At 44.3% G+C, this 20,016-nt stretch overlaps 1 protein-coding gene across 2 annotated transcripts; it reads left to right on the top strand.

Annotated features, from left to right (window-relative positions):
* The first annotated feature begins 2,671 nt into the window (after window positions 1–2,671).
* On the top strand, window positions 2,672–19,691 carry Ppil1 (peptidylprolyl isomerase like 1). 2 transcript variants are annotated; one of them, XM_015487659.2, is made up of 4 exons: window positions 2,827–3,173; window positions 6,242–6,396; window positions 17,878–17,946; window positions 18,524–19,691. In XM_015487659.2, exons 1-4 carry the CDS (start codon window positions 3,118–3,120, stop codon window positions 18,742–18,744), a joined length of 501 nt encoding a protein of 166 aa, XP_015343145.1. In that variant the 5' UTR covers window positions 2,827–3,117; the 3' UTR covers window positions 18,745–19,691. The 2 variants fall into 2 exon arrangements, with proteins under 2 accessions (XP_048661170.1, XP_015343145.1); XM_048805213.1 differs by lacking the exon at window positions 17,878–17,946 and having other exon boundaries at window positions 2,672–3,173.
* The last annotated feature ends 325 nt before the right edge of the window (window positions 19,692–20,016 follow it).

The following is a 20,016-nucleotide window of genomic DNA, read 5'->3' as shown; positions in this document are numbered from 1 at the left end:
TTCAAAGCCAGCCTCAACAATGGCAAGGCACTAAGCAATTTGGTGAGACCCTGTCTCTAAATAAAATACAAAATAGGGCTGGGGGTGTGGCTCAGTGGTTGAGGCTTTCTGTAGGAACTGGGACAAAGGCAAGATCTGGGAAGACCTGCAAGGAAAGAGAACAGCCTGGACAAAAGCCTAGAGGAGGGAATGTTGGTGACACATACAGGGCATGAAAAAAATCACAGGGGTGATTCTGGAGAGGTCAGTGAGGAGCCAATGGTAGAGGGTCTTCAAGCCCAAGTCAAGTGGTTTAGGACTTCACTAGGCAAAGAAACCAATTCAATGTTTTAGAGCAAAGTGACGCACCACAAGGTATTTCAGGAGGAAGTTTTGACTGCTAATGTGTGTAGGGTGGATCAGTGGGAGAAAGACAAAAGGCAGGGAACCCAGCCAGGGGGCTTCAGAATAATGTTAGTGTTAAAAGTCTGAAATGAAATTGAGACTAGGAAGGAAGGCTTATAAGTTGGGGATCTTTGGAAAAAAAGAATTGACAGGACTTGATGATGAGTCACTTATAAGGAACAGAGGGAGACTGGATGGTTTCTAGCCTGAAAAGTGATGTTTCTGTAAAGTTTATAATTTTGTGTGTGTCTGTGGTGCTGAGGATAAAATCCAGGGCCTGTAGCAGGCAAAGCAAGCATGCTAGCACAGAGTTAGAGCTCCAGCTCTACGTGATTTTACTTTCAATGGAAAACATTTATTTAGACGATACAGGATAAATGGAGTAAATACAAGCTATTCTGACTTTAATGTTAACTATCATATATAATTCAGGAAAAGAATCCAGGTGTCTCTGTCAACTCCTGTAGGCACTAATGTTTTTTGGGGGACAAAAAGGTCATTAACAATAAAAGTCTCTGGAATGACTCAGCAAAACACTGTTTTATTCCTGTGTAAAATCCCAATGCATCCTCATTGTTCCTGAAGCATCCCAAGACACAAAGTAAGGAATTACACATAATTAAGACTTTCCCATCCAGCTCAAGGATCACAAGATGAACATAAACACATTTTCAGGGGGTGAAATTAATCATACTTTACATTAGCACAGCACTCATCAGTTTAAAATGTCGTTTCATGCTGAGCTCAATGGCACATGCCTGTAAATTCCAGCGGCTCAAGAGGCTGAGGCAGGAGGATCACGAGTTCAAAGCCAGCCTCAGCAACTTATCCAGGCGCTAAGCAATGCAGTGAGACCCTGTCTCTAAACAAAATACAAAAAGGGCTGGGGATGTGACTCAGTGGTTAAGTGAGTTCAATCCAGGTACCCAAATTAATTAATTAATTAATTAAATGTAGTTTCATATCCATTAATCATTCAATAAAACCTGAGCAACAGTGCTCAGTACTGAACAAGGAGGGCACAAAGATAGAGGAAGCCCAGTTCCTCTCTGAAGGAGCTAGTCTAGTTTATTTTGACAATCTTATACACTTTTATTCTGGCTTAACAATTAAGGACATTAGGGTTAAACTAGGGTTGTGAACACAAGCTCACCAGGTATGGTACAAGCAAGTTATTTCGTCTCTGTAAGGCTCAGTTTTCTGAAAGAATAGTAACATCTATGTTAGGAAATTTGAAGGTTAAGCCTGTAAATACATGATGAAGTGCTTGGCTTAATGCCTTGCACATGGTAGGCATTTATTTAGTCTTTATTAAGTAGTGTACAAAGCATTTATGATTTTATTTACCCAGTTTTGTTTTTTTATTTAAAACAATTTTTTTTGTATTTGTAGATGGACAGAATGCCTTTATTTTATTTGTTTATTTTTATATGGTGCTAAGGATGGAACCCAGTGCCTCACATGTGCAAGGCAAGCGCTCGCCACTGAGCCACTGCACCGCCTCCATTTCATTTTTTGTGGACCCCCTGAATCTTTTCTCAGTTTCTCTTTGTTTCTCCTTCTCTTGCCCTGAGCATTTTTTTTTTTTTGGTGGTGGTGGCGGGGCGGGGAGTGTGCTGGGGATTGAACCCAGGGACACTCAACCACTTAACTACATCCCAGTCCTTTTTAGTTTTTATTTGTAGATGAAGGCTGGCCTCAAAACTTCAATCCTCTTGCCTCCATCTCTCATGGAGGGATTGCAAGTTTGCACCATCCCACCCAAAAAGAGCAAACGTTAACTTTAGAGCACCATCTATCCAAGGCCAATCATTTTAAACCTCTCCCTTGCTCTGATCTTTCTGACCTACATTTTCTTGACTTTCCCCTTCCTTACTTCTCATTTTCTTTCACATCTTTCCTTTTCTCCCTCCAGACACCTTGCCTTTGGAGTCTGGAGACTCAGATTTGTTGTATGGCTGTGGAAAAATAAGTCATTTAACTGCTGTAAGCTTTCACATCTGAAAAATGGAAATAATACTAGCTACAGGATTCCTTTGTGGAGATGAGACAACAAAGTGCAAAAACTGGGGAAATCGCACAGCTCCTTGTGGTAGTTTGTCACTAGGATCTCTCAATTCTATTTCCTTTCGTTTTTCATCTCCTGTTCTTCCCTGGCCAATTATGGGACTAAGAAATTCTTCAAATTGAGGCCGGGTGCGGTGGCGCTCGCCTCTAATCCCAGCGGCTGAGGCAAGAGGATCACAAGTTCAAAGCCGGCTTCAGCAACTTGGGGAGGCACTACGCAACTTGCATTTGCAATGTGCAATTGTCTCAAAATAAATCAAAAAGTTCTGGGAATGTGGCTCAGTGGTTAAGCGACCCCGGGTTCAATCCCTGGAACAAAACAGACATCTTGAGTGTTAGGATATCCTTCCAATCAGAGTGAAGACTCGAAGGCCCCGCCTTCCCTGCCTAAAAGGACCAACGAGGTCGTGCGGAGAGTGGCGCGGTCTCTCGTTTGGAGGTCGCCTCTAATGGAACCTGCACTTTTCTTCCTGCTTCCGCCCAGCCACTTTTCGCCTGGTACCCCAAACTTGGAAAAAGAGTTCTTCCTCTTCCTTGTCCCATTCGCCTAAATCCTGGAATCCAAAGGGTTGAGCAGTGGGGGCCGGAAGTGTGCGCAGCAGCAGCGGGTCCCGAGCAAATCGCCGGAAGTAGCAATTGCTAGAGGAGGAGTCCGCCGGCTTCGTTATGGCGGCCATTCCCCCAGACTCCTGGCAGCCGCCCAACGTTTACTTGGAGACCAGGTGAGAGGGCGGGGGTCGGTCCCTGCGGCTGGACTGGCGGAGGCGACGCGGAGTCCGGGCCTCGCCTTGAGCGCGGTTTCCCGCGCTCTGCCCCAAGAGGCCAGGCTTCACGTCAAAGAGCGGGAAGCGGCGGCGGTGAAGACCACTGAGGGCGGACAGGGGACCGCCACGCCTGCGCCCAGCGCTGCACGGGCTCACGCTGTGGGTTTGATCCCCGGTACTTCGGAGACAGCTGCTGGTTCTCGTCCTCCTTCCACCTCATTCCTCATTCACTCATTCATTCATTCATTCATTCACTCAACAAAGTGGATTGAGCCCTCAGGCCAGGCAGGTAGGATCTGGAATCTGGGAATACAGAGGTGGATAAGACGCATCCCTGACTTTAGGAAGTTACAGTAAGACCTTACGTGACACGTTGCACGGTGGTGTGAACAAATTACTATGAAAGCACAGGAAGCACGTTTTTCCCACTATCAGAGAGTGAGGTGGTAACAGTATGATTAAGCACCAACCCGCTTGTGCCATGCCTCTGATGTGTGCCATCACATTTTAGTTTAATTCTCCTACAGTTTAGATTAGATCCAAGCTACACAGCTATTAAGTGGAGGGCACCTCATTTGGATCCTGGTCCTCTTGCCTCACATGCTAGGTTCTTTAGCCCCATTCGTTCCTTTGCCTCTTTGGAAGAAACTCAGTGATCTTTCCAAAGTAGGACGAGGGATCCTTCTCAAAAACTCTAAATAACGTCTTGCTGCTGAGAGAGCATAAAAACTTTCTCGTCTGGCTTTTTTTTCATATGGCCCTTGCCTACCTGCTGTTCCCCCATCAGCCGCCAGGGGGCCAACCAAGGTCCCTGCCTGATACTGTCTCTCCACTACTTTCAACCAGAGCAGAGTTCTTTCTACACCCCTCTGTATTTGCTGGTAGTGTTTTTGCACTGACCATCTTTTTCCTTCATCTTATATGCCAAAATTTTACTTTATGCAGGCCCCAACTTGTAATTTAAGTCTCTCGTCACTATTTTTTTTTAATTGCAGAATATGTTGAAAATTCAATCTAAGCAAAGTAGGGGTATAAAAAGGAGTAAAAGTCATCCTCCCCCCCCATTAACTGTTAAATAACTGTCCAGATTTTGGGGGGAGGGGCCCTGGGGATTGAACCCAGGGGGCACTTTACTTCTCAGTCACATCCCCAGCCCTTTTTATTTTTTATTTTGAGACAGGGTCTCACAAAGTTGCTTGTGGCCTCATTAAGTTGCTGAGGCTGGTCTTGAACTTGTGATTCTCCTGTCTCAGCCTCCCCAGTCCCTGGGATTACAGGGGTCTGCTACCACCCACGTGGCTCCAGATCTTTTTTAATGTATGTATAATTATCTCTGTGTTTTATCCTCTTAACAAAATTGGGGCCATAGGTCATATATTTTTTTCAGTAATTTTTTTTTTTCTCAGTGACAACATGTAGTTTTCCATAGTATGGATAGTTCCATATTTTAGTAATTTTTCAGGGACATTTAAGTTGCTTCTGTTTGTTTGCTAGGACAAATACTAAAATGAACATCTTTGAACATATTATAACCTTAGGAGCTTTTATAAGTTTTCTTGGAGAAAAGTCTGGGTGGGTAATGATGTGTAGGAGAAGACTCCTTTCCTACCTTCCTTATCCTTAGGAATACTGGGGAGGAGAAAAAGCATTTATCACATTGGGTAGGTGCAAAGGTTTGAAGTCATCAGGTTTTGTGTTCACTTTATGCCCTCCCAAACACACAGACTATACCTTTGTGTGTGTGTGTATGTTGCTGAGATTGAACCTAGGGCCTTGCACATGGTAGGCAAGCCCTCTACCATTCCAAACCTTTTTATTTTTTTGAGCAGGGTCTTGCATAGTTGGCAAGGCTGGCCTTGTACTTGGATCCTCCTGCCTTAGCCTCTGGAGTAGCTGGAATTACAGGTGTGCACCACCATGCCCAGTTTTATTTTTCTACTAAAAGAAATTAAGGTAGGTGATCTATTCATGTGGATCAAAAATAGGAAAATTTAGGCTGGGCATGGTGGCCTAAACATGGTGTCTTCCTGCAGAAACTTAGGCAAATATAAGTAAATCTGAACTCACCATAATTTAATGTCATTTTAACAGAATTTACAAATTAAGTACAAGATTTTTTTTTCCTAAAAGAAGTACCAGAAATCCCAGCATATTTTATTAAAAGGAGATCATCTGTGTTTGTGTTATTTGCATTTGTGTTTTTGTGTTTGAGTATGAAATCTTGTGGTTATCACAATTTTCATGACTTACAAGATTGAAAATCAAGAATCCTTGCCAGGCACAATGGTGCATGCCTGTAATCCCAGCAAGGCTGAGACAGGAGAATCGAAAGTTCAAAGCCAGCCTCAGTGAGACCCTGGGGATGTGGCTCAGTGGTTGAGTACCCCAAGTTCAACCCCCGGTACCAAAAAAAAAAGTGAGGTGCTAAGCAACTCAGTGAGACCATGTCTCAAATAAAATATATAAAGGGCTGGGGATGTGGTCAAGTGCTCTAGTGCCCCTGAGTTCAATCCCACGTTCCCAAAATACAAGAATCCTAGAGCAGCTCCATGATATTCTGTTGGCCATGATCTTGGGTTTTTTCCTTCTTCTTCTTCCTCCTCTTCTTCCTCCTCCTCCTCTTCTTCCTTTTTTTTTTTTTAATACTTTTTTGGTTATAAATGGACACAATATCTTTATTTTTATTTGTTTATGTGGTGCTAGGGATGGAACCCAGGGTCTCACACATGTGAGGCAAGTGCTCTACCACTGAGCTACAACCCCAGCCCCTTCCTATTGTTGTTGTTGTTATTATTATTATTATTTTCATTCCAAGGATTGGACCTGGGGTGCTCAAGCAGTAAGTCACATCGCTAGCCCTTTTTATTTTTTATTTTGAGACAGGCCTTGCTAAGTTGTTGAGGCTGGCCTTGAACTTGCAGTCCTTCTGCCTCTGTCTCCCAATCACTGGGATTCCAGTTGTGTGCCGCCACACCTGGCTTGTGATCTTGTGCTGGACTGGCATTGTGTTGTCCTTTTCCCTGCAGCATGGGAATCATTGTCCTGGAGCTGTACTGGAAGCACGCTCCGAAGACCTGTAAGAACTTTGCTGAGTTGGCTCGTCGGGGTTACTACAATGGCACCAAATTCCACAGAATCATCAAAGATTTCATGATCCAGGGCGGTGACCCAACAGGGACAGGTACAGTGAAGCTAACGTTAGTTTCTGGGTCTTTCTCTCATAACTGAGTGCTAAGGCAGCCAGGGTTTTCTTTCCCATTTATGTGGGTCTGGGTTGATTGATTTTCGTGACAATTCCTGCCTTCCCCAAACAAATGTGGAATTGACCAGAAACTAGTTTTGACTCCTGGGTATGATAGTTTTCATACCTTCTGTGTGTTTTTCAGCAAGAGCAGATAATATTTGCCTCGACTGTAGTGACGCGTAGAGCAGTCTGATCAATCAAAAGTTAAAATTTTAAAAAAGATATACAGTGTGTTGAAAAGAGTGAAATATTGGGTTCCTTCATTGGCTCTTTCGTTGGGTATTGAGCTCCTGCTTTGTGTCAGATGCTTTTCTAGCTGTGGTGAGGTAGCTGTGAATAAAGAGAAGAGTTCCTGCTCTCAATGAACTGGGAAAGGAGTATGGGCATACAATTTTAGTGAAACAGTTAAAGATTTGAGATGTTATTGGAGCAGAGATCTGAAGGAAGAAAGAGAATGAACCTTGGGATAGGAGAGAAAAATTCTGGGTGAATTGAAGAGCAGGTGCAGGGCCCCTGAGGCAGGAGTCTATGTAGACCTTGTAGAGCCTGGTAGAGACTTTGGGTTTTATTTTGAGTAAAATAGGAACCGTTTTAGAGTTGAGTAAAGGAATGACATGATCTGACCTACATTTTAAAAGGACCACTCTGGAGAACAGATGAAAGGAAAAGAATTGGAGGCAAGATCAGTTAGGAGTTTGCTGTCTACAAATACATGGTTGAAGTAGGCTGTTAATAGATCAGGTGGTGAAAAGTCATTGGATTCAGGCTTCTTTTTGTTTGTTTTTGTGGGGAGGTTGATACTAGAGATTGAACCCAGGGGTACTTTACCACTGAGCCATACCCCAATCCTTTTTATTACTTATTTATTTTTAATTTTTTAAATTTTTATTTTGAAACAGGATCTCACTAAGTTGCTTAGGGCCTCCCTTAGTTGCTGAGGCTGGCCTCAAACTTGTAATCCTCCTCAGCCTTCTAAGTCTCTGCCGACTACAGGAGTGTGCCACTGTGCCTAGCTGGATTCAGGTTAGTTTTAGATAGAGCTGATGGAATTTGTTGACAGATTGGACAAGTGGTGTGAGAGAAGGAAATGGTCAAGGATGACTTCAAAGATTTTAACCTGAATAGGGAAATGGAGCAGGCTGGTAGAGAAGCAGATTTGGAGGAGAAAGATCAAGAATTTAGTTTTGGACACATTCTATTTGAAATACTCAATAATCTTTGGGAATGTTGAATAAGTAGTTGGATATGAATTTGGAGTCCCAAGGAAAGAGCTGCCATAAAGATATGAATTTGGAACTTCTGGATTTTAAGTGGGCTTTATTAGTGAAACGGGTGGAATGCTTACTCATTCCAAAACCTTTGCTTCTCAATTTGCTTGTTGTCTGCTAATTCCTGTTCTTTTGCCTTTAAACAGTCTTGGTTTTCTCTGTGCAGAATCTTGTCTCACTCTTATTATTCTTTGCCATTCTTAATTGTCCTTTATGGTCAGAACTAACCTTTTTTCAATGTACATGGACACATTTCAAAAATACAAAATACATGGGACTGGGGTTGTGGCTCAGCGGTAGAGTGCTCGCCTAGCACGTGCAAGGCCCTGGGTTCAATCCTCAGCCCCGCATATAAATAAATACATAAATAATATAAAGGTATTGTGTCCAACTATAACTAAATAATAAATATTTTTTAAAAATACACAGGAAAAAAAGAAAAATTGCTCAAAAGCAAAGCTCCTAAAACTTTCTAACCACTATTGGCTTATCTCCCAATATCCTTCTGCTGAGAAATGCGCACTGTTGGCTTTCTTTTCAGATATCTAGTTAGGAGTATGCAGGGAAGGCTGGGTCTGTAGCTTAGTGATGGAGCACTTGCTCAAGGCCCTAGGTTCAGTCCCCTGCACCAAAAAACAAAGGATGAATGGATAACCATTTAGCATAGATAATTTCAAGAGAATGGGATATTTCTTTATGCTTTTTTTTTTTAACCATGACAGTGTAATGGTTTAAGTCCCTCTTAGTTCAGGGCCACACATGTAATGTCCCTGGCTCTTCCTCTGGGAGCATACCTGAGCTTGTGGCCATGCTGCGGCGGTTGGGAGATGGTGGAGTGCAGTACTGCCTCCCTCTTGGGCATGTGGCATGCAGCTGGGCGCAGCTGGGGAGTGTATCCTGCATCCTGTTGCACGTGAACCAAGGCGATGTCCTATGTCCCTGTTCTACTGACATCATTCCTACTCAGCCTTCATGTATGAACACCATCTGTATACTATTTTTAAAACAAATAGTGGTATATGTAATTTTGTGTATATTTGATTTTGTTTCTTTTAATTTTGTATATATTTAACTATATTTTTTTTAACTAAAAAAAAAACTGACTTCCTCTATGAAGGATGAGGCAATTAGTAATTAAAAGTTTCTTATTCCTAATTTTTGTTGATAGTTTTATTTTGTTTTCTATACTGTAACACAGCTACAGTGTGCATTCTATTTCAGGGGTTCTGTGCCCACCACTTTGATATCTTCACATGTGCTAGAGGAAAGGATTTTGTGTCTTTTTTTCTTTTCTTTTTTAAATTTTGAGACTGGGTCTCCCTAAATTGCTAAGGGTGGCTTTGAACTTGTGATTCTCCTGCCTCAGCCTCCTAAACTGCTGAGATTATGGGCTTTATGGCACCCACCCAGCAAGATTTCTTATCTATTGGTTTTTATTGCAAGAGCTGGAGGGTATTATATTTTTTAATTGGCTTCTGTTTGAGAATTTTCTGTATTTATTTCGGTACAGGGATTGAACCCAGGGGTGGTTTACCACTGAGCTATATCCCAACCTTTTTAAGTTTTTATTTTGAGACATCTCACTAAGTTGCTAAGGCTGGCCGTAAACTTTCCGTCCTACCTCAGCCTCTCTCAACCTCCCAGAGTCACTGGGATTTCAGGCCTTACTTCCCCCAGTTGTTTGTGAATTTCTGCCTATTCCCTTTATACTTGAAAAAGACCATGACTAGGTATAGTATTATTCTTGGGCCACATTCATTGCCTTAGATCTTTTCAGACAATTCTGATCCATTGCCTTCTGGGTTTGAGCACAGTTTTGGAAAATTCTGAGGCCAGATTTACTCCTTCCTTTGATTCAAAGGGAAATTTCTTTTTTCTTTTTAATATGTATATATTTTTAGAGATAGACACAATACCTTTATTTTATTTATTTATTTTTAGGTGGTGCTGAGGATGGAACCCAGGGCCTCCCACGTGCTAGGAGAGCGCTCTACCGCTGAGCCCCAGCCCTCACATTTCTTTTGTGGGAAAAAGATGGCTTTTCCCTTTCTGTGCTGCCTTTACTAAAAGAGTCCCAAACCCTCACTCTGCCTCACTCAGTTTTCAGTCATGTCTGTTCTTTGCTGCTCTAATTTATTTATTACCTCTTTATTGGTACCATTTGGATCTCAATTTGTGTCCTTAGCGCTGCCATCTTTCACCTTACTCTGTGATTTGTTGTCTTCTCTTTGAGCTTTCGTTTTATTCGACTCTCATTCCTACTGAATCATTGTATCTTGAGACAGCCATAGAGAAGCCACTTCTCAGGACATTTTCTCCCACGCTTAGTTCCTGAGGTATTTTGTCCTTCCTCCCTTCCCTCTTTCTGTCCTCCCATTTGTTGTGGTTGTTTGCAGTTTCTGTGCCGGTTCTTTCCAGGTTAATTTTCGCACCTGTGTTGGGCCTGCCTTCCTCTGCTCAGGGACAGTGTAAGTGGAGTTTCCTGGTCATTCTCCCCATATATGTGGGCCAGGTGTTTCCCCCACTCCAAATGCTAGGGTGCTCGTCTCCATCTTCTCCTAGCCCGAAGAGCGTTGGGGAGCCTCTTGTGGAAGGGCTTGCCTCTGTTCTGCCTTTCAGACTCCCCCAACCCTGTCCCAGGGCTTTCTCTACCAGCCAGTGGTGACCTTCTGCCTCCACTCCAACTCTGACTCATCCATCCCTCAAGTGCCCTAGAAGGTGGCCGGCCCTGGTTGCCCACCACATCCTGGTTGAAACAGGACCTCACCAAATGGCCCAGACTAACCTTGAACTTACAATCCTCCTGCCTCAGCCTCCCCAGAGGTGTGTGTGGGCGACTGCCCTCCAGGGCTGTGCCGCGCTGTGTTGGGGTCACTGGCTCATTCCCTCTGCTGGCTTCTCAGAGTTGGAGGGTACCTGTGGGAATTCTCAGGAGGACACTCCTTTCCTGTTATGACCTTAGGTAGTGCAGGTAGGAGAGTCTTCTATTTCTTTTCTTGGCTGACTCTTTTTAGAATTTTTAGAATGATTATTTTCTTTATTTGGCTGATGCTGGTGAACTTTTGGATTTTTAAATTTTCATCATTCTCTGTTCCCTTCTCTGGCTATTGAGTGGAGGCAGGGTCTAATCCTCCCTCAGTCCACTTTGTCTGAAAACGTTCTGCCAGTACCTCAGTGACCTCTTCCTGTCTTCTTCCTCTCTTCCTCGCATTTCGATAATGAAATGAATTTTAACTCATAACACCAATGAACTGAGAAGTCTGTAGTTAGTGTATAAGAATCGGAAATGACTCAGACACGAGTTGCTGATGCCAGAGCTTCCCTGTATTTTTGTACTTGGTTTTCGATCCTTCCTAATGTCACATTTCCATGATACAATTTTAATGAAATTGAATCACAAGAAGATTTCCAAATAACTGCATCCAGCCTCAAGTATAATGAGTGTTTGAGCAGCTGCCAGAAGGTCTGTGATAAAAAACAAACAGAAGGTAGGCCTTCCTGGGTCACTGGATCATGCCTGCTTGCTGAGTAGGTGACACATTTTTTGCTAAACATCTCGGATGGTGTGTGGCATCCTGGGATCTTCAGTAATTTGGTGTGCCATTTCAGCTGTCCTGTTTGGCTACCCTGGAACCATTTTTTCCACAGTCTTCTTCTGATACATCTTTCCCAGATGCTTTCTCAAATACCCTTTGACTTCTTGCTTCATTTCCTTTTTCTGCCTTCAGATGCTCATATTAAGATACCTCCGTGTTAGCACTTTCTTAGCCCTCTGTGTGCCTTTTACCTCTTTCTACTAACCTCTTCCTGTCCTCCCCTTTAGGCTTAACATCCTTGAGGTCTTGATGTTCAGCACTTGGGCCCAAGGTGCTCGCCAGCTGCTGTGATTTGATGATTAATTATATGCTGATTATCCTGTGCATCACCCTTGCACTGATTTCATCTCTCTTCCTAGTAGCCCCAGGAACACCTGAAATTTATCCTGTTGAACAGTGAGCTCACTGTTAGTTTTATTCATTTGATGAATATTTGCTGAGTCTGCGGGGTGTCCTGTGCTATTCCAGGGCCTGTGAGGAGTGCTTAAGCATTAGAAACCACGGCTTTTTTTCCCTTGCAGAGCTCCCAGGCCTGCCAGGAAACAAGCTATGCATTGTAAGAAATAACTAGAAGGTAGCAATATAATTAATATGCAAATGTTAGGGTGGCCTGGTATGGATTATGTGTATGCAGCAGGTAGGAATAATTCATAAGGGAACCATTGCAGTGGAGTGGGATTAGTAGGGCAGGGGAACGGACTGTGAAGAGGGTCTTGAAGGAAGTGTGGAATTGTAACCCTGAGAAGTGGAGAGAAGATGATCTAGCATGACTCGGGCCGTTTGGGTTTTGTTGTTGTTGTTGTTGTTTGTTTGCAGTACTGGGGATTGGATCTAGAGGCACCTTACCACTGAGCTCCATCCCTAGCCCCTTTTTAATTATTTTTCATTTTGAAACAGGACCTCACCAAATGGCCCAGACTAACCTTGAACTTGCAATCCTCCTGCCTCAGCCTCCCCAGAGGTGTGTGCTACTGTGCCTGGCTCATTTGAGAGTCTTGAGTCTGGGATAAATAAGAAAAAAATATGTGAAAAGTTTAACCCAACTGAGGTATGTGATAGTGTAGTATCAAGATGAAGGGCAGAGATGGGTAGACTTGGACTTAAATCCTGGCTTTACATGAACACTCATAAGACATAAACAAGTCCTGTAACCTTGCTGCCTTCTTATCTGTAGCTGGGGAGTGTGGTTGTGCTTATCTCCTGAGGTTATTGTGAGTAACAAATGATCTGGTGTTTGTAAAATGGTTAGCACAGGCTTAATAGAAAATAGGAGCTCATAAAAGGTGTGATACTTATTTTTGTTAATTCATTTAACAAATGTCTTAGATTTTTCCATAGGCCTGGCATTGCTGGGGATACAACAACTTGTGGAACTCCCGTTCTAGTGGGAAAGACAGAATATGAATGAATAAGTACATGCCATACTTTCAGGTTGTGACAGATGATATGGAAAACATAATTACTTCAAGGGGTAGAGGGCTGAGGCTACAGCTCAGTTGGTGGAGTACTTCCCTCGCATGCACAGGGCCACAGGTTCAATCCCCAGCACCAAAAAAATTAAAAAAAAAAAAACCTACAAGGGGTGGAGCAGGGTTTCTCCGCCTTGGCATTGTTGATCTGGGCTGGATAATTCTCTATGGTGGTCTGTCCTGAGCACTGAAGAGTGTTGAGCAACATGCCTGGCCTCTGCCCACTGGATAGATGACAATAGTACCTTTTAGTTGTGACAACCAAAAATGCCTCCAGAGATTACACAGTGTCCCAAAGGGTAACCCCCCTGGCCTAGAGGGTGACGAGGTGCTGTTTGAGATAATGTGATTAGGCAAGTCCTCTCTGATAAGGTGGCAGAGCTCTGAATATGTGAAGTAGTGAGCCATGAGACTAAGTGCCGGGGACAAGGACACTCCAAAGGGAGCAGCAGCCTGAGGCCTCACCTCCTGTGCTTGGCAGGAACCACTGAGGGCCAGTGTGGGTGGAGCAGAGAGGACAGTGGTGGTAGCAGGAGATGACTGTGGAGAGGTTGGAGAGTCTGTAGGCTGAGCTGGGAACAGGGATCTTGTTCTCTGTGTGAAGAAGAGTTGATGGAGGATCCCAAACAGGGGAGTGCCAGGATCGGACTCATTTTATTTTTATTTATTTATTTTTAATATTTTTAGTTGTAGATGGTCACAGTACCTTTATTTAGTTGTTTTGTTTTGTTGTTTGTTTTTTAACGTGGTGCTGTGGATCAAACCCAGTGCCAGACGCGTGCTAGGCAGGCGCTCTACCACTGAGCCCGAGCTCAAGCCCCAGTCCCAGCCCTGCACTCACTGTAAAAGGATCCCCCAGCTGTGTGAAGAAGAGACCTCTGAGGAAAGAGGGGAGCAAGGAGAACTGAGGGGAGCTCTTGTTATCAGAGCTAGAGGCGGTTGTGGTTTGGACCATGGCGATAGCAGCTGTTAGTGCTGTCCTCAGGGAAGCAGACACCGGGCAGAGGGGGACAGTTGAGACATCCATTGGACTAGCTCATTGGGGAAAGTCAAAGGGAGAGGGATCCGGAGTTGGAAGGGTGAGTCTGCACAGGGACTGCCGCTGGTGGAGGGAGCAGGGAAGAGAAGGGGCCTGTAGGAGAAAAGGGGGAAGGAGGAACCCCAGGAGGACAGGAGTCTTGGAAACTTAGTGAAGACTTTATTTCAACAAGGGGGCCATCAGCTGCCAGTTGATGCCTGAGGAGCGAGTCAAGGGAGCCCTTCCTGCATTCATAGCAGGAAGTCACTGGTGACCTTGGCGAGGACAGCTTCAGTGGAGTGAAGGGGGCAAGTCTGCACAAAGCCTGGTCAGAAGAGAGCGGGAGGAGAGGATGAGGAAACACCAGGTGTCGGCAGATTTTCCAGCAGTGTGTCTGACAGGTCCAGGGAAATGGGATAGTGGAGGGGGAGTTTTATTTTTAAGATAGGAAATATCAATAACATGGTTTCATGCTGACAGGAATGATGTGTTAAAAGAAGAAGATTTGATAACAGGAGAGGGACATCGTAGTTCTCCAGTTTTTTCAAAGTGAATGGGGCTGAGCAGGTGGTGGGATGGTGCTGGGAACAGTTGGTTCACGCCGTGAATCAGTGGTGCAGGAAAGAAGAAAAGGGTAGAGGCCAGAGGAACTTGAAAGTTCCCTTCTGAATACTCGCTTTTGCTCAGCAAAATAGGAAGCAAGGCTGTCTTTAACAAGCAGCAAGGAATGGTAGAATTTTGAGGATAAAACTGGTGGAATCACCCACCAGACTGCTGCCCAAGGTGTCCTACTAATCATGACCGCAGCTGCCTTTTGTGAAAAATACTCAGGTTCCCTTGGTTCGATGGGGGTTGTCATCACTGATACTACCCTGTGTTTACTTCATGTTATACATTACACGACTCCCGCTCTTGTCTCATTTTTTTGTAAAAGTTAACTACTGTACTTAAGGTTAAATAGTAAGTGGTATAGTCACAACTGGAATTGGAATGTCTGACCCCAAAGGCAAGTAAGAGCTTCAAAGCCTCCTGCAGAGCCCTGGCGTTGTTTCTCATGATAGATGAGGTACCTGGCATTTGCAGGGATGATCCAGAAGTCTGTTCCTCTTCCTGCTTTGTTACTAACAAAGTGATGTATCGGTTAGCAGTGCTTTGGGCTACAAGTAACAGAAGACTCAACCACAATGGCTGTTTTATATTTCTCATGTAACAAAACGTCCAGAGGTGAGTATTTGTCCATTGATTTCACCTGCCCAAGCAGAGTTGTCGGGCACGGGTTTGCCACAGCTTTCCACTTTGACATTTTTATGTGTTGGTGTTGGGTCTCAGACTGTTGTCTTTTTTTTTTTTTTTTTTTAAAGAGAGAGTGGGGGAGAGAGAGAGAGAGAATTTTTTAATATTTATTTTTTAGTTCTCGGCTGATACAACATCTTTGTTTGTACGTGGTGCTGAGGATCGAACCCGGGCCGCACGCATGCCAGGCGAGCGCGCGACCGCTTGAGCCACATCCCCAGCCCCTCAGACTGTTGTCTTGGTGTTGCAAGATGGCAGCTGCTGCTCCTGATGTCACCCTGCATTCAGGGAAGGAAGATGGGGAAGGAGCTGTGGCTAAAGCATAAAGAATATGTATGTCTGTTTTCTATCAGAAAAGCTGTGTCTTTCTCAGAACTTCCACTCGGCACATTTCTGTTTACATCAGTAAGTCAGAGCTGGGTCTTCTGGTCACCTCTGGCTGTAGAAGGAGCTGGTCAGTACCTGCCTTCCTTGTCAGAGATTGAAGCAGTCTGTGGAAGAGGTGGGGATGCTCAGGGGACAAGTGACCTGAAGTGACTAGATTCTCTTGCCGTCATCACTCCCTGCTCCTGCTGCCTCTCCCCTGCTCCACATGCCCAGATGAATGTTTGGATTGGATTTGTTTGTCTTTCTGACATTTTGCTGCAAATCCTACTGAGTTGAATCGGGTTATGAAAAGATAACAGATTATGAGTAAGTGATGCTGTGGGGCGAAGCTAGTCCCAGTTGGTCCTACCAGGCCTAGTGATTCAGAAGGGGCCTCCATTCTCTCTATTCTTGTCTCCTGAGGGCTTCAAGGCCCCATCCTCACCTCTGACTTTCTCTGGCCTGTTCTTCCAGCTCTTGTTTGTGGTGCTTTTGGTGATGGTTTTCAGTTCCTAGAGGGCAGTGGCCTGGAGGTTTCATCTGGCAGCTATCATTTTGCAGAGTTCACACTTTCAAGGCTAGAGCCTTACTCCTTGTGACTGCCCTAGGGCAGAGCAAAGCGGGGATGAGCCAGAACACATGGGTTACATAAGTGCTGTTTGGAAGTATACTGGCAGGGTACAATTTTTGGGATGAATTTTTACATAGTTTGGTATAGTTCAGTAATTTGCCAGGGCCAGGGCCAGGGCCAGGAAAAAGCTTGGGCTAGGTGGGAGGTTTCCCCTTGAGGGTTAGGATTCACCCCATTCTTCTTTGCATGAGAACAGTGTTTTGTTCCCAACAGGGACCTTGACAGGCTCCCTGTGGTGGAACAACCTGAAAGGTGAAGCAGAGAATTTTTGTCTTTTACTTGCTGTGGAAAGGCAGCAGCCATAACCAGCAGCCATGACCAGGAGCCTGGGGTGAACTTGGTACAGAATCTTGCTCCTTTTATAGCTGCCTGTAAAGGGAGGGGAGCTAGCTTCCAGGCAAGCAGAGAAAGCTAATAAATCCAGTGTTCGCTTTGTTCCAGGCTATTTTGTTCTGCTTGGCCAACTTGGATGAACCAGTGGTACAATAAGGTTGACTATGTAATTGACCAACGTTGGCTGGGAAAGCTGCCCCCCCATTGTGGCTGTTTTCCTTTGAGAAAACCATATTGCTGTGTACAGTGGTGCACACCTATAATCCTGTTTACTCTGGAGGCTGAGGCAGGAGGAGCACAAGTTTGAGGCCAGAGATAGCAAGACCCTGTCTCAAATAAAATTAAAAAAAAAAACAAAGAGGAGGAAGAGCTAAGGCTGTAGCTTGGTGGACGAGTGCCCCAAGGTGGTTCTGTTCCCCTAATGGGGGCGGGGGTGAGAAGAAAAGTGAAAAGAAAACTATATTTAATTTATATCCTTTTGCTCTAAGAACCTACTGAGCTTAGAGTGTCCGCAGTACCGTGCTCTTGTGAATATAGTATAAATAGCATTTGATGGTGGCTTTGCTGCAGATCATTCCCAGGCCTTTGTTTTTTCATTTTCCCTTGACTGTACACTACTTGTCCCCTCAGTGAACTCTGCCATTTTAATATTCCTTTCTCCCACATCACCACTTACCATTGTCCCTATTTCTCCTTAAGCTGGATAAGTTTGAAAAAGATGAATTTTTGATTCTCTTATTTTGAGGCAGGGTCTCGCTAAGTTGCTGAGGCTAGCCTCAAACTTGTGATCCTCTTGCCTCGGCTTTCTGGGTAGCTTGGATTATAGGCATGTGCCACTCCACCTGGCAACTTAGGTGAATTTGATTTTCCATAATCTAGGTTAAGGGTGGCAAACAGATTTTAACTCCTTGCTATCTTTTCTGATCCTCCAATAATGGCTAACTGGAGTTGTGGATTGGTAAGGATTTATAGGCAAATCTAAGCTCGGCAGGGAAGAGTGCTGATTGATGGCAGCGTCAGTGATGGGCACAGGGTTAGGGCTTGGGGTGTTTCCGCAAAAATGCTAATAAAAATGTTAAATGTCAGGAAACCTCTTACTCTGTCAGATTATGAATGAGAGTAATCTGTAAATGAATATATTCTAGGGGACTTCTATTTTCTTTTGATAAGGTTGTGTTTTCTGCATTTTTGACGGTGAGCATGTATTAATTTTAGTAAGCAGGGGGAAACACTATTATTTTGAAAAGAAATGTCTCACCTGAATGAAAACAGTGATTTGAATGTGCTGTGTTAATACTTGATTCGGTAGTTGCAATGTATCTAGCATGGGGCTAGAACTGCTCCTTTTCTTCCCTGTACTTTGACAAATCCCTGGACTCTGGCTGTCCTTCTTGCTGTAAGGGGGGCTGTGGGACTGGTTCATTTCTGATCTTCTAATTGTCAGGTCGAGGTGGTGCATCTATCTATGGCAAACAGTTTGAAGATGAACTTCATCCAGACTTGAAGTTCACTGGTAAGTGCATCATCTGGCTGAACTGGTTAGGAAGCGGGGGCAGATTTTGAAAGCTTGGTTCTTGGCTATGATTCAAGGTAAATGCCTGACACTGTGGCGTGGTGCCAGGCTGCTGCCCAGGCATGGCGCCATAAAGAGTTCTGACAGATAAAACGGCGTCTCACAGAGTCCTCAGTGGTTCAGAGTCTTGGTGTAAGTGTTCTAGACTCTTAACTATTAGACCACTGTTGTAGACTAAAGGACATCTAAACTAAAGGTTTCCTCAGAGACACACAAGACCTTGCTGGGTTTCTGAAGGCAATCAGTAACATGGGCCAGGGGTTAGCAGGGGTCATCAAGGGTCCAGGCTAGGACGTAGATGGGGACAGGGGAGACAAGGTCATCAGAGTAGAGTGCAGTGACCAGCTTTGTGCGGGGCAGAGCACCAGCTTTGAGAGAGACAGGTCATCTAGGGCTGGACAGTAAGTGATGACAACCAGAACATTCTAGGGATGCTTCTTTGCATCCCTAGAATGGTGTAGCAGCTGGAGCCATGAGACTTATTCATACTCTTTCCTCTCTTCCTTTTTCCTTCCAGGGGCTGGAATTCTTGCAATGGCCAATGCAGGGCCAGACACCAATGGCAGCCAGTTCTTTGTGACTCTTGCCCCCACCCAGTGGCTTGATGGCAAACACACCATTTTTGGCCGAGTGTGCCAGGGCATAGGAATGGTAAATCGAGTGGGAATGGTGGAAACAAACTCCCAGGACCGCCCTGTGGACGACGTGAAGATCATCAAGGCATACCCTTCTGGGTAGACTCGCTGCCTCGCAGGCAAAGCCAAGTCTTCTGCAGTGGCCCCATCAAACCAGCTTCCAAGTGACATGTAACTCAGCTTAATTTTGGCCTTGAATATATTGGCTCTAAGAAGCCAGGGGCCTTGGGTGAGTTAGGATCGAAGTGTACTTTAATAGAATGCTTCTCTTTTCTTCACCTAGTGCCTGGACTGACGGGGCATTCGCAGAAATGCCTCCATATGTTTATTTACAGGTTTCTGCCCCCTGTGGATGACCCATACTTCTCCTTGCTGTGCATGTCTGCTCTGATACACTTGGAACAAAATGAAGCAGGCTGTGTCATCTCACAGAGCCTAAACAAACTTGTTCTTGAAGAGATTTATATTCTGGCCTACACTACAGTCTCTGGTAGCTGACAGCCACGGAATTCAAACCGAGTAGTGTCTATCAGCCCTGTTAACCCTGCACACCCCATCTTCGTCTCCTACATTTGTTCTTCCAGGGAACGTGTGCGTCTCTCTGTTTTCCCTCTCAAAACCAGAACATCAACACTGCTGTTTCTTATGCTTAAACATCCCACGCAAAGCCACATTGAATTTTTGCCAAATGAAAAATGCATCCAACAATCAAGTTTCTAAGAAGGTGCCAAGTGAGGAATGATAATGCTTAATAATTGAGAAAGGAATTTATTAGAAGGAAGCTGAGGCATTGACCATTTTTTCCCCAGAAGGAGAAGAAGTCTGTAGTGAGCACAGGACGGACTGCATTTTCCTCAGAGCAGCACCCTCAAGGAAAAGCACCGCTTATGTTTTTTAACCTAAGACTTCAGAGAAATCGGATGAGAGATTTTTGTACTTTTTTTTTTTTTTTTTAATCTTTATGAGGTTTGGGGTAGGAGTAGGGATGAGAGGAAGTAAATACCTATGTAATACATAGAAATTTCCAAATAAAATGCTATTGGTGGTTAATCGTGGGTGTGGTCTGATTGTAATTGCTGTTTGAGGATCTAACAGCCATTTTCATCTCAGGTAGATTTGCAGAGCTCTAATCTTCCAAGACTACACATCATTTTAGGCTTGTGGGTTTTCATTGGGCTTTTTTTCAGGAGCAGTTCTGACAAAAGGCAGAACCAAAAAAAGAATTAAATGATATCAGTTAGCATTTCTGAGGAAGAGGTGAGCTGTAGGTGAACCAGGTGGGCAGGCCCAGAGACCAGGGAAACCCTCAGTTTACAGGGGGCCACAGGCAGATGTACTTCTCCTGGGAGAAGGGGTGGTAACTTTAATATTCCTT

Source organism: Marmota marmota, unplaced genomic scaffold, assembly GCF_001458135.2.
Source record: "Marmota marmota marmota unplaced genomic scaffold, marMar, whole genome shotgun sequence".
Taxonomy (NCBI): Eukaryota; Metazoa; Chordata; class Mammalia; order Rodentia; family Sciuridae; genus Marmota; species Marmota marmota.
This window is presented reverse-complemented; position numbering and strand designations above follow the sequence as displayed.